Genomic DNA, 14,403 nt, shown 5'->3' on the forward strand with positions numbered 1-14,403 from the left:
AGAGTCAGGTTTTTTCCATGTTTGCCCAGGTTAAATTTTTTTAAATTTATGCCTTGCTATTCAATAAATACATATTAGAATAGGAAAGGAAAGGAAAGCCCCTTACAATATAGCATCTAACATACTCCTTTTTGAAGAGTTAGGGTTTATCGAGTTCCAATTTAATGTGCAAGATTGAAAAGGCTGCATAACTTGTTTTTGTTTTCTGATCTATTCTAGAGGAGAAAGCTGAATTTTTCAGTATTTAAAAACTTCACCTGGCTCTGAGCATGAGACATCACAAACAACTGCTTCCATCGGACTGAGAAATCAAAATATCCAAATCATTGTAGCCCCAAATAGCTGTTTAAAATGTGTATGTTCTGCATGTCCTCAAAATAGGTTTACTTTTAAACCTGAATACTGAAGAAGAAATAGTAAGATTCAACAAGGGATGCGTATTGTAAGACAAATTAAGTCAAGCTTTCCAAGCTAAAATAAAATTGCACTGGATCTAAATTAATCTTATGCCATATTTAAGGCCCTCTGTTCCAGCCTTTTTAGAACTATTGTGTCTGCTCCCTTGCCAAAAATATTTATTTTCAATCACTCCTTATTGTTTTCATTTATTGGCTTACATCACAAAGAATGTTTGCTGATTCAGAAGTTGACAGGAAAAGAAGGCACAAGTACTATTTCAATTATCTCCTCTCCAGAAAATTACATCATATCCCCAATGTTGGGTTCATATGGGCTTAAAGTTGAAATCCTGTCTTACATGATCATTTTGAATGCCCTTTTCATACTGATAAACACATCAATAAAATTTAATTAAACAAGGAACAACCTTCTTTCATTATGTAAGCCTGAAATGGGTCCAATACTGCAATTTTGATTTTTTTTCCATTTTCAAAACACACCAGGCCTGCAGTATTTAATGTTTATATTCACCAATGTGCACTTCTCCTAGTCTCTAGTTTACCCAAGACTGAAAGGTTGCCATAGTGCAAAGAAAAACAGAAAATCTTCCCAATGACTGCAGAACTGGAGAATGCGAAATACTTAGGTACACAAAGCATTGCAGCAGGAAAGCAGAAGGAGGTGGTCTATAGATGACAGAGGTGGTGCAGACAAATGGACATTCAATAATGTGCAGCGTGAATAGGGAAAGGTTAAAATGGCTGTGAAATAAGCAGGATGAGAAAACTGGTGCTTGAAGTGATGAGAAAAGTGGAGAAAGTTGTAGCTTGAAAGGCAGAAGGTAACTGACTTCATGACCTCTGATGTTGAGGATACAAAAGGCCTCCAAATCTTCATCGGGATTCAAGGTTCTGCATGACGAACATCGGCCAAAAAAAAAAAAAAATCAGAAAACGGTAGTTCTTTGTTCGCGGGCCTACACGTAGGGGAAAGCTGCCCCTCCGTGGACTTCGTAGTGGCCTGGACCTTCGGGCGCTCTCTGTCCAGGGGCGCGTCTCGACACCTCACCTTTAAGTGAGAAAAGGAACGCCGACCTACCTCGCTGAGGATGTTCTAAGCCCGTTCTAATAATAAGCGGCAGCCCAATACTAAATGCTTGTGGCAGCTGGGTCCAGGGAAAACGGGCGAATTCTCCTTCAGGCGGAATCACTCCAGCCAGGGAATAGAAAGGCCGGGCCAGGAGGTGTTCCCCTCCTGTAGTTTCGGACCATACTGGGGAGAAGCAGAAAAGGCCCGGAATGCGAAAAAGAGGGGAGATAGGGTGCTTTCCTCCTTGGGGCTGAGGCAGGAACCTCAGGAACCAAGTCGGAAATTTTCCTGCGGAGGGTGCCGCGAGGGTCCCGGGGTCTCTCTGTCCCTAGGCGCTCAGCTGCTAGCTGCAGGTGCCGACGGAGACCTGGGCGTCATAGCAACCGCGCTCGCCGCGAGACGCAGACGCGTCTTTCCGGCGGGAACCATAGAGACGACGCACGCCAATGGAGCCAGAGACTGTGGTTCTTCTGGAGACTGTTATTATGGCTCACACCATTGGCCTTCGGGTCGGGGGCGGAGTTGCCCCGGCCGTATCGATAGTACAACCTATTCCATTGGCTTTGGAGACAGCTGTAACCATGGTAACGTCACGTCGAGCGTTTGCGACTTAGCGAATACATTTTGTCTTGGGGCGTTCTAGTTCTCAAAGAGCTTCCCGCCAGGCCTCAGCTAGAGCCCCTGCATACTAACCCTGGATTTATTTTTCGGTAAGTTCCTTCATTCTTAAAGGGGCAGGGAGTGCTAGCTCAAGAGTTCTGAATTTTAGACCTAGATCTTGTCACTAGCCACGTGGGGCACGCAAGATAAATCACAATTTTTGGATCCAGCTTATTATTGGAAAAAGGAAGAAACTGGGCTTGACTAGAATTGTCCCTAAGGCTGAAGCCCTTTAGAAGTCCTAAGCACTGAAAATTCAGGTAAGGTGAACCTTATCTTCCCCACCTATATAATGCAAAATAAAAACTTATAAATGACACAAAATTTAACATACTCAATTTATATCATCTTTTTAGATGCTCTTATTGCAAAATTCTAGTTAATTATCAAACTCGATTTTACTCATGTTTTGGGGGCCCTTGCTTTGCTGGTATCCCAAACACAACATTTCTTGGTCTTACTCTAGTTCCCCAAGGGAATACTTTCCAAATCTTTGCTGGTTCTCCATGCATTATCTGGACCCTATCTTACTCTTTATATAATAAAGTGCCTCAACCTCTCCTTCTGGCACTAGACCTCTTGCAAGTGTTTTTTTCTGAACTAAAATGCTCACCACCAGCACTTGTAGCCCACTTCACTCCTGCTTATCAGTTTAAGTATCACCTACTCAGGGAGACATTCCTCCAAGATCAGGTTCTTAGTTACCCTCGTTGACTCATGTTCCTTTTCTTTATACACTTCCACTTGCCAAAATACACACACACACACATACACACTTTCTCTCTCTACCCCACCCCCCTGGAACTTTTACTTGTGTAAATAATCTTTTTAAGTGCTCTGAATATAAATTAAACTGAAGTGGAAAACACTAAATAATTTCATGTAGAACACTGTTTTTAAGCGTTAACAAGACAGGATATAAAATTCCCAAGGGAGGTAATAATTATGGTAAAGACAAACATTAAGATCACTTCTACTTTTAACGCCATATATCCCCACTGTACATTCAAAGATGATGACAGTTATCATCCACATGAAGCTATGACTGCAGACAAGAACATATTCTACTTCTTGCCCTTCAGTACTGCAGCCACTGACAGAGCCCGCTGCTTTTGGGGTTTTGCGAATTGGACCCAAAGTTCACTTAAAATCATTGTCAAAGGAGCCTGGGTGACCGGGCGTGGTGGCTCACACCTGTAATCCCAGCACTTTGGAAGGCCCGGGCAGGCAGATCATGAGATCAGGAGATCGAGACCATCCTGGCTAACAAGGTGAAACCTCGTCTCTACTAAAAATACAAAAATTAGCCGGGCATGGTGGTGGGCGCCTGTAGTCCCAGCTACTAGGGAGGCTGAGGCAGGAGAATGGTGTGAACCTGGGAGGCGGAGCTTGCAGTGAGCCGAGATCGTGCCACCGTACTCCATCCTGGATGACAGAGCAAGACTCCGCTCAAAAAAAAAAAAAAAAAAAAAAAGGAGCCTGGGTAACATAGTAAGACCTTGTCTCTATGAAAAATAAAATATTTAGCCAGGCATGGTGGCACACACCTGTAGTCTCAGCTGCTCAGAAGGCTGTGGCAGGAGGAGTGCTTGAGTCCAGGAGTTCTAAATTACAGTGAACCATAATTGGACCAGTGCATTCCAACCTGGGTGACAAAGCATGACCTTGTCTCTAAGAAAAAAATTTTTTGTTCAAAGGGACTGCTGCTTCCAGAAGTCTTGACTGCTGCAGTTATTTTTCCTCTGTTCAAGGTCACACTTCCTGATTAATGAAGTATTTCAGTCTATCTTCGAATTTCTGTCAAATCTTCTCAATTAAATTTATTGTAGTTCTATTATCAGACAGACACAGGGGCTACCCTTCCCTACTCCATGAAACACCATGAATTGTATTTTAAGTCAAATATTTATGTGAAACACAGTACCTGCTTCTACCTTAGTCATCAATGCTAATTTTTCAAATTGCACCTGGACTATCCTACAGATCATTTAGGGAATTTTTTTGCACTATGCTACTTGTGCACTCCAAACCCAAAACCTAGGACAGCAAGAGAAGTATTGAAAGTTTTTCAAAGATTCTCAAGGATTCAAAGATTAAGCAGGGCACTGGTATAACACTGCTTTGCTAAGTGAGAAAAACAATAATTGCAACCATTTAGTGAGTATGAATCAAATTCTAGGCACCAGACTGATGCTTTCTTTTTGCTATTTCATTTGATCCTCACAATAAATGGCATTACTTTGCAGAGAGATTATCCCTATTTTATGCACGCGGACACTGAGATTAAGTCAAATGCTTAAGTTTATAAAGCTAATAGGTGGCACAGTTGGCTAAGTTGACTCCTTGCCCACACTCTACCACACTGTAATGCATCCCTCAGGACAGAGATCACCAAGTGGCCCCTGCCTGGTCCCAGGTGGAAGGACATATTAAGTTAAACTGAAGAGCAGTCCTAAAATACTTGAAATGTAAACTGTTACCCAAATGTGACGTGAATCTACAGTACGAAGCAAAAAGTAAATGCAGTGAAAAACTCACCATTCTACAATCTATCTTCAGGGAGGTATCCTTCTTTCCTACTCCTATATTTGATAAATTTCAAACAAAACAAAACAAAACATCCTTTCCATTGTGTCAGCTTTTGGACACAACACTTTATTGCACTTGATTTTTTTATACATCCATTTCCTAAATAAGATATTTTATTCATCTTTTTAATCCTCATGGCTCAGCACAGGGCCCGCCATACATAGGCATTCAACCAATATTTGATCTCCAAAGCATGACCATTCATGCATCCATAATCCTCTTTTTATAGTATAAAGATGGCTGATACTCAGGCCCCCATGTATATTTTAAGGAATATGTAATTCCCAATAAGCTCTTCTTTTTAAAGGTGAGAAACAGTTCTAGTGTTCAACTTCAAAATCAAAATGACATTCAGGTGAGCGTATCAGGTGTCATTAAAAGGCAAATACCAAACCATATTTGCCTGCACACCACTGCCTTTTCCCTTTCTTTCATTTTCTCTGTCCATATGAAAGCCATGGTTTTATTGTAGTTTTCACCATCTCTAAGAGCCCCGAACAATTTCCGATCCTGTAAGGGCTTTTTACTTCAGTTTTTGTCACCTATAAAAGCTGTGTGTCGAGACTGAAGATTATCCACTATCTTCTCTTCTATCTCTATGCCTTTTTCTATTTCTTCCTCTGATAGCAATAACTTGGTTTCCGAGTCTTTGGTTACAATAAACACAAAGGACTGTCGTGACTCAAGGATATTAGCTACCACCACTTGATGCTGATAAATTTCCAAAGCCTTCCGAGCTCGATTAATTACAATGGCCGGATCAGTCTCCAACTTAAAGGAAATTATAAATGCTTTGGGAGCCCAGTCTTTAACCAAAGGAGAAAGCAGTTTTGGCACCATCTTCATTGTTATCTGTATTGGAAAAAGAAAAGCTTAATAAGCAAACAATGGTCATTACCTACCAGGTCAATCTCATGGGAAACTATGGAAACTAAAGAATCAAATTTAAGTGGGATTTCTCAACCATCAAACTTTTCAGTTAAATGCTTAGTTTAAAAAGTCTTAGGGGGACACAGTGGCTTGGCCTGTAATCCAGCACTTTGGAAGGCCAAGGTGGGCGGATTGCCTGAGCCCAGTTCAAGACCAGCCTGGGCAACATGGCAAAACTATGTCTCTACAAAAAAATACAAAAATTAGCCAAGCATGGTGGCACCCACCTGTAGTCCCAGCTACTCAGGAAGCTGAGATGGGAAGATCACTTGAGCCTGGGAGGTTGGGGCTGCAGTGAGCTGTATTTGTGCCACTGCACTTCAGCCTGGTCAACAAAGCGACACCTTGTCTCACCAAAAAAAAAAAAAAAAAAGCCTTGGCTCTGTAGAGTTCACAGTGATGCCTAAATTCAAGGCTCCATACATATTCCGGGGCAAACCATGCCTTCTGAATAAGCCCTGCCCTGCTCTGCCACCCTTACCACCATTAATATTTTCTCAAGCATGTCCCTTTATTTTTGAACCAAACCCTCAAATAAACAGATACAAATAATCTGTTCATACGAATGTTTGGCAGAAGCCCAAATAAAGTTGGGTTTTTAAACCTCTCAGCCTAAAATATTTCTTGCATTGGTAGAATGGCTATTAGATTCCATTTTTAAATTGTCACGTGTAACACAACTTAGCAGTGAGGGAACTGATTTTATTTTCACTTGACCAAAACTCCTAGTACCTTATCCCCAATCCCTTCTCAGGGTAATGTTCAGTTGCTTTGTTACTTTCAAGATAGAACTAAAAACTGTGGGATAAACTAAAGATCCCAGAGATATAAAAGTGTGAAATCACTAAGCTAATCATCAGACTTTCCCCTAAAAAAAAGCTGTTAGTGGGATAGGGATCATATACCAGTTTATTTATACTTTATTTTTCTCCTTAGCATTTATCACTACTAAACAAGGTATGCATTTGACTTATTTATTGTCTCCTCTGCAGAGGAAGCAACACAAGGGCAGGGTATGTTTCTTTTCACTGCTTTCATCTCCAGGTCCTACAGCAGTGTAGGACCTCAATAAACAAAGTCAGCAAATGCCCCACAGATAAGAGTTTCTCCTAATAAAATCCTACCTGTATCACCCAATAAATGACTAAGAACTCCTGAAGGTTCCAAGAAGCCAGATCATCTAAAATCACAACCACACCTAACTTATCCGTATTTCTTCCTTAACCTACAATAGCCCCCAACTAATCTACCCACTCCACTTTCTCCCTCTCTACTTCGTCTTTCATACTAATGCCAGAATGTTGTTCTAAACAAAAACTTTATCTCCTTCTCCTACTTATGTGTCCCTTAGCTCCACAAGAAAAAGTCCAAGCTCCTTAAAAAAGGAAAACGTAGTCTTCTATAAAGCAAGCCATCTCTTCAGTCAGCTCTCCAGCCTTACCAAAGCACTTTGGTTCACAGCCCACTGTCCACTTTCAAATTCCAATTGCCATACTCTACCTGGAATGCCCTTTCCCACTTCGTACACCCTCTGCTCATTTTGTTTTGTTTTTTTGTTTTTTTTTTTGAGACGGAGTATCGCTCTCATCGCCTGGGCTGGAGTGCAATGGCGCGATCTCAGCTCACTGCAACCTCCGCCTCCCGGGTTCAAGCGATTCTTCTGCCTCAGCCTCCCGAGTAGCTGGGATTACAGGCGCCTGCCACCACGCCCGGCTAATTTTTGTATTTTTTTAGTAGAGACGGGGTTTCACCATGCTGGCCAGGCTGGTCTCAAACTCCTGACCTCAGGCGATCTGCCTTCCTCGGCCTCCCAAAGTGCTGGGATTACAGGCGTGAGCCACCGTGCTCGGCTCTGCTTATCTTTTAAAACCCAGTTCAATTCATCTCCTCCAAGAAGCTTCATCGACTCCCCCAGGATTCACTCGCCCCATGATCTGACTGCGCTTTGTACATACCTCCACTAGAGCATTTATCACTCTGTATTGTAATTATGTCTGTGTCCAGCTCCCTCACTAGATTGTGAGGTCCATGAGGGAGGGCGGTGTCTTATTCATCTCTGTATCCCCTGTGCCTAGCGAATACAGATGCAAAAAGGCCATCTCCAGATCAAGAGGAAATTAACCCAAGATTGGTTATATGGGATTAGATCTCTGGAAGAGAAGCGCCCATCACCTGCAGTGGGCCCCCAGATGACTGGATCTTGTGTTCAGGCATTTCAGAGACAGGAACATAGAAATCTGACACAGCTGCAGCCAGGTAAAACATCGCAAAAGGGCCTGCAAAGAGAAACACAAGGTGTTAACAAATCGGCGAGGTACGATATAGGATCAGCTCCTTCTCAACTTGGGTTCCCCAGCTGAGATCCGTGGGTAAGCAGGAGGTTAAGGGGATAAGTGGCTGGAGAGAAAGGCTGTGCTTCCAGGCAAAAGGGGTACTCCTAGGGCACGCACCTAGCGGATTGAGTGCCTGGGCCGCAGCCTGCAACAGATGCAAATAGTCCGCCAAAGTGGTGAACTCTACCGCCAGGAAGGTGCCTGCAGCCGCAGCCTCCTGGTAGCTCCTCAGAGCTTCAGCAAAACCCGGAAGTGCACTCTCCTCGGCCTCCAGGCTCAGCAAGCCCGAAAGGGCTGGGCCCGAAGGCCGCAGAGCGGACAGCCAAGTCTGGGGTGGGAAGCGGTGGGCATAGGGGAAGGCGGAGCGAGCGCGATACAAGAACAGGACCCCGTAGCCGGCGGCGAGGAAGGCCTCGGCCGAGGTTGCACCGCGCCGCCCGCTGCTGAAGTTGTCCAGGAAGCGCACCGGCCGCGCTTCCAGTGGGACCTTGGTGCCGCCTGACGTGACCAACACCACCCGCCGGCCCTGCGCGCCCAGCCTGGCCGCGAAGCGAGCCATAACCTCAGCCCAGCGCGCAGCACCGGGAGGCTGGGGGAACTCGGCTACCGGATCCATTTCCGCCATCTGCACCGCAGCGGCCGGCGCCTGCGCACGTTTCGCGGCCGCCGCGCCACGCCCCTTTTCCCCTACCTGGTGTACGCGCCGCGCCGTAGTGAGTGGGCGGTTCACTACCCTTCTTTTAACAGTAGGTCCCGATCTCTCCAAGTCTGGAAATGCGTAGTTGTTCTGCCCCAGAGCCCAGCGAAAGTGACACTGCAACGAGGGTGATCCCCGGCTGGGTGGGCATCTAGTAGGGTCACGTTCCCTCACTTTCCTAGCCTGGGTGAAGAACTGGCCATGTTTGACCCTTACCGGCCACTATACGGGCCTTCCTGAACCTGGACTCCTTGGGAGTCGTTTCTCAGCCATTTGACCCGTGGGACTTGTGGGTTTTGTGCTTTTCTTTCTTTCCCTTTTTCAACTTCAACAGTAGACCCAGATGTTAGTCGAGTCACGTCCCGCCGCCCTCTGCCCTAGAAATGCTGGCAAGTACGCGGGCCCGCGATCGTCACGTGACGCCGTGGTTCAGCGTATCCTTGCCGGGCAACCGTCTTAGAGACCAGCACCGCTGGCTGCACCATGAATGTGATCTACCCACTGGCGGTCCCCAAGGGGCGCAGGCTCTGCTGTGAGGTGTGCGAAGCCCCAGCCGAGCGGGTGTGCGCGGCCTGCACAGTCACTTATTACTGGTAGGCCCTGAAACGTGGCACCTGGGGCTTTAACTCCCTCCCTCTCTCCCATTCCCGGGTCTGGCTTGGGTACCTTGCGTTAGGCGTGGCCCCTGACTCTGCAAGGGACACCTCAAAACGTCTTTAAGACAGGCCCCTAAGACTGCCGTGGCCTCGTCTGTCTCATCTCCCACTTATTCATTCGTCACTCATGTTTTCTGAAGGCCTACTATGTGTTAGGCACTATTTTAGGTGCTGAAGTTACTGGGGCAGCTCGGTAGATCAGTTCCTTCAAAGATCTAACATTCTAATGTGGGAGACAAATCAGTAAAGAAACAGGCCGGGCGCGGTGGCTCACGCCTGTAATCCCAGCACTTCGGGAGGCCGAGGCGGGCGGATCGCCAGAGGTCAGGAGTTCGAGACCAGCCTGGCCAACATGGTGAAACCCTGTCTCTACTAAAAATACAAAAATTAGCCGGGAGTGGTGCTGGGTCCCTGTAATCCCAGCTACTCGGGAGGCTGAGGCAGATGAATCGCTTGAACCCGGGAGGCGGAGCTCGCAGTGAGCGGAGATGGGGCTACTGCACTCCAGCCTGGGCAACGAGAGTTAGACGATAGTGAATGGGGCAGTATGTGGAAAGCTTTCTCTGTGGAAGAAACATTTGAGCTGCATTTTGAGAGGGCAGTCAGAACCTGCTGTGTACAGGAGTAGTGAAGAAGGGTAGGGCATTCCCAGCATCCGGGACTGCTAGGGCAAATGGCAAAAGAACAGAGTTTGCTAAGAGCTGAGTGGAGAACAGTAGTGGAGGGAGCAGTCAGTGATTTTCAAACTGCAGGCCAGGGCCCTTTAGCAGTTTATGAATAAATCACAATCACCATTTAGAGAAAACAACAACAACAACAAAAAAGAGCATAGAATGAGTAGAAAGTATCAGATTAATCCTACCTGAATTGTTTCTTAAAACTTTTGTCTTAGTGTTTTATGCGGACGTGTGTGTGTGTACAGGGAAAATGTATTTCTTACTATAGGTTGAGTCAAAATTAGCTGGATGTGGTGGCGCGGGCCTGTAATCCCAGCTACTCGGGAGGCTGAGGCAGGAGAATCACTTGAACCCAGGAGGCGGAGGTTGCAGTGAGCGGAGATCGCTCCATTGCACTCCAGCTTGGGCAACAAGAGTGAAACTGTGTCTCAAAAAAAAAAAAAGTTGGAACATCATTGTGATAGGTAGTAGAAGTTTAAACCAAGAAGATAAAGGTTAGGGCTAGACAGTGACATGAGATCAAGGGTTTGGAATTTATCCCTTGGGAAACCATGGATGGTTTTGAGCTGACATGCTCTCATTTGTGTTAAGGAAAGAGGATGGGCTGCAGTGTGGAAGATACAGAGGAAGGTAGACACTGACGACTGCCTAACAGATTAAGAAGCTGTTGCAGTACGTTCTCATACTGGCCTAGGTGTCCTTCCTCAGTGCTCTCAAAGCACTGAGTATGTCCCCTATCCTAACACTTAGGACATGGACTGAAATCATTTATTTATTTCCTTCATTAGGCTGTATGCCCCACAAGGGCAGGGATGGCATCTGTGTTATCGTTGCTCTCTCCTCTTTGGCGGCTTCATTGCATTTAGAATATAATTAAGAATTTGTAACAGAAGATACAAGGCCCTGGTTATTTCTCTACCTTCACTTCCCACCACACTTACCCCATTTTTTCTTTGCTGTAGTTATGGAGAACTGAAGTTCTAATTTGCTAAGCCCTTTCTTCCCTCAGTTTCTTTTCCCAGACTGTTCTCTCTGCTAGGAACCTCCCCTTCAACTACAAGCCTTCCTGGCTCCCTTTCATCCTTCAGTTCTCAGTTTAAATGTCATTTCTTCAAAGAGGTCTAAACCCAGTCTCAACTCCCCGTCATACTTTTCTCTCTCACAGTACCATTTTTCTTTGCTTTTTCTGTACTTTTTTATTTTATTTTTGTGTTTGCTTGTCTGATATCTATGTCTTTTACTAGACCCAGTGCCCACACATACCAGACACTCAGTGAACATCTGTTGAATAAAACTGAATGGATAATAAACCCATTAACTTGGGCAAGGAACACACGGGGAAAAGATGACGGGCGTCAGATTTGGTTTTGGGCATAGAGTTTGAGAGGCCTTTGGGTCACCCCTGGAGAGATGGCCAGTAAACGGCCGTGAGTAAAACCTGCCACTCAGGCTTGGGAAAGATTCAACCCTTTTGCTTGGTGTGAGCACTGACTTTTTCCTTAAAACACCCCTGTCCTCTGTATCCCTCCAGCCAGAAGTAATTCCTTTTGCCTCTGAACTAACTTTACAGTATTCTGTATCTCTCAGATGACTCATATTTCGCTTCATTTTAATTGTTGGTGAGTGTGTTATTTCAATTTTGTTATGCTCCATTAATGCTAGATACTATGTTAAATGTGTACAGAGGGGCTGTCAAGTATGCTAACTTTTGATCTATGTCCAACCTGTCATTGTATGCCCCATAGTCTCTAGCAAAGTGTCTTGAAATAGTTGGCACTTGTGCTTTTATCCCTTAGGCCAAAAAATAAAAACAGGAAAAAAAAAAAGAAAGACATAGTTGGCACTAATATCTGATGAATGCATGTATAAATTATCATCTTCTATGTCCTTATCTTCGATTTTTTTCTTTTGCTTCTTTTACTTGCTTTTAATTCTCTTTAAGACCTTCTCCTTTTGTTTCTTTGCTTCCTTTTCTCCAGATTTCTATGTCTTTGTGTCTTGGAGATTTCAAGATTTTTTGATAAAACTGAGGTCGTTGTTCTATAGGTTTTGATGGTTGAATGTAAAGCATCTAGTACCCTGCCTGGAACTATGCTGGCACACAGTAAATGTTCTTTTTCATCATCCCAAGTTTAAGGAGCAAGAAAGTCAGTTTGAATTTGTGAAAGTTTTTTTCTGCAACAAAAGAATATTTTTCCTGATTATAAATGCAATTCATGCTCACTGCAGAAAATCTGAAAATATAAAAAATAAAGAAGAAAAATAATCCATAATCCCACAACCCAGAGATTAATAACCTGAAATTTTGGTGAATTTCCTTCTTTTATCTGAATACATTTATATATTATGTATAATCTTGTGCATGTTGCTCTATAGTGGATTATGACCATTCTCAGAGAATAGCACATTTTTATTTACTTTAGAGACACAGTAGAACTTTTTTTTTTTTTTTTTTTTTGAGACGGAGTCTTTCTCTGTTGCCCAGGCTGGAGCGCAGTGGCACCATCTCAGCTCACTGCAAACTCCACCTCCCGGGTTCAAGCAATTCTTTTGCCTCAGCCTCCCAAGTAGCTGGGATTACAGGAATGTGCCACCATGCCCAGCTAATGTTTTTGTATTTTTAGTAGAGACAGCGTTTCACCATATTGGTCAGGCTGGTCTCGAATTTCTGACCTTGTGATCCGCCCTCCTCGGCCTCCCAAAGTGCTGGGATTACAGGACAGTAGAACATTTTTAAGAAAAGGTAATTTTATGGAAGTACATACTAAAACATTGGTGACAGGTAAAAGAGACTTCAGTACCATAGGTTTACATGAATTTAAATGTCTTTAGTCAGGGCGGTCATTCTGTAACTCATTACAAATACTATTGCTTCCTGTTCCTGAATACCACTTCACCATTTGTTTTCTCCTCCTGGCCAGTGGTGGCATTTAAATTTGCACTTCATATGTCAAAAGGAAAAATTATTGCAAAAAATATTGCAGATTACTAAGAAAACAAACCGTGAAGTGGTATTCAATAATAGGAAGCTATAGGATCAGTGGTGAATTGTAGAATGAATGCCCTACTTAAAGACATTCAAATTCAGCTTAAAAAAAACGTGATAATAGCCAAACAAAACATTTCTGGCTCACAAGCTACTTAATTGTGAGCCCTGGCTGAAAGCATTTATCCATTCCTACTTTATCCCTGACCCTGTGTTAGGTGTTACGGGTGGGACAGATCAATAAGCAAGAAGCCCGCAAATATATAAATAAAGCTCACTTTATTTAGAAAGGCAAGATATGTCAGTTGCTCTCAGTGGAACAAAAGTTCAGGCATCTAAGTTAACATTTCCATTGCTTATAAGCCCCACTTGATAAATTCCCTGTGGAACTCAGCTATATCCTGGCTAAGTGCTTTTATTGATCTGTTTATAATAATTCTCTACCTCCCCAAAAACATTTTAAATGGTTTCTGTCATTTCTTTGGTAGCAGTCACAACTTGTAAAGAAAACACTTTAATTGCATTTCTATTGTCCAAGAAGTTGGCAATATTGTCCAAGAAGGTGCTTGAACATGGCCGTATATTGTCTGTGGCTGCTTTTGTGCTACAACAGCAGAGTTGAGTAGTTGCAACAGAGACCCTGTAGCTCTCAAGCCTAAAGTATTTATCTGACCCTTTACAGAATAACTTTTCTGACCCCTCCTCTAGATTATTGTTACCTGTTTTGAAATACGTATAAATGGAATCAAACAGTTAACTCACATTTAAGTGAAAATGTGTAATAAGCAATAGAAATGCAAAAACCCATGATTGTATGCATCTAACAACAGAGCCTCAAAATACATGAAGCAAAAACAGACAGAACTGGGGAGAAAAATACACAATTTAACAATAATAGTTGAAGACTTCAATATCCTACCTTCAGTGATGAACAGAACAACTAGATGAAAGATCCAATATCCCACTCTCAGTAATGAATAGAACAACTAGATAGAAGATCAAATATCCTACTTTCAGTAATGCATAGAACAATTAGACAGATCAGCAAGGAAATATAAGACTTGAACCACACTATAAACCAACTAGACCTAACAGATATCTATAGAACACCATTCAATAACAGCAGAGTGCCTATTCTTCTCTAGTGCATATAGAACATTCTTCAGGATAGACCATATGTCAGACCATAAAATAAATCTCAATACGTTTTATAAAGATTGGTTTCATACAGAGTATGTTCTCCACCTACATGGAATGAAATTAGTAGTCAATAACAGAAGGAAATTTGGTAAATTTACAAATATGTTGAAATAACACACTCTTAACCAATGAGTCACAGAAGAAATTACAAGGGAAATTAGAAAATGCTTTGAGATAAATGAAAACA

At 43.4% G+C, this 14,403-nt stretch overlaps 2 protein-coding genes across 12 annotated transcripts in view; one reads left to right on the top strand and one right to left on the bottom strand.

Moving 5' to 3' along the window:
* The first annotated feature begins 2,158 nt into the window (after window positions 1–2,158).
* ZMYND12 (zinc finger MYND-type containing 12) overlaps window positions 2,159–14,403 on the top strand; it is a 33,793-nt gene continuing 21,548 nt past the window's right edge. For 5 of the 8 annotated variants that reach the window (XR_008652961.2, XR_010117687.1, XR_010117688.1 and 2 more), the window contains exon 1: window positions 8,889–9,290. Coding sequence is in view for 2 of the 8 variants with exons in the window: in XM_055255701.2 (XP_055111676.1) it covers window positions 9,181–9,290 (110 nt within the window). In the remaining 6 variants the exon portion in view is untranslated. Of the gene's footprint in view, window positions 2,409–8,888; window positions 9,291–14,403 lie in introns of those variants that run through there. The other 3 variants (XM_055255703.2, XM_055255704.2, XM_063627691.1) reach the window with 3 other exon arrangements.
* PPCS (phosphopantothenoylcysteine synthetase) lies at window positions 4,769–8,823 on the bottom strand. Of its 4 annotated transcripts, none has more exons than XM_055255710.2 (3): window positions 8,692–8,823; window positions 7,840–7,943; window positions 4,769–5,589 (listed from the first exon to the last, which is right to left on the bottom strand). In XM_055255710.2, exons 2-3 carry the CDS (start codon window positions 7,930–7,932, stop codon window positions 5,266–5,268), a joined length of 417 nt encoding a protein of 138 aa, XP_055111685.1. In that variant the 5' UTR covers window positions 7,933–7,943; window positions 8,692–8,823; the 3' UTR covers window positions 4,769–5,265. The 4 variants fall into 4 exon arrangements, with proteins under 4 accessions (XP_055111685.1, XP_055111681.1, XP_055111684.1 ...); XM_055255706.2 differs by lacking the exon at window positions 8,692–8,823 and adding an exon at window positions 8,118–8,686; XM_055255709.2 differs by lacking the exon at window positions 8,692–8,823 and adding an exon at window positions 8,563–8,603.

This window comes from Symphalangus syndactylus, chromosome 12, assembly GCF_028878055.3.
Source record: "Symphalangus syndactylus isolate Jambi chromosome 12, NHGRI_mSymSyn1-v2.1_pri, whole genome shotgun sequence".
NCBI classification, from domain to species: domain Eukaryota; kingdom Metazoa; phylum Chordata; class Mammalia; order Primates; family Hylobatidae; genus Symphalangus; species Symphalangus syndactylus.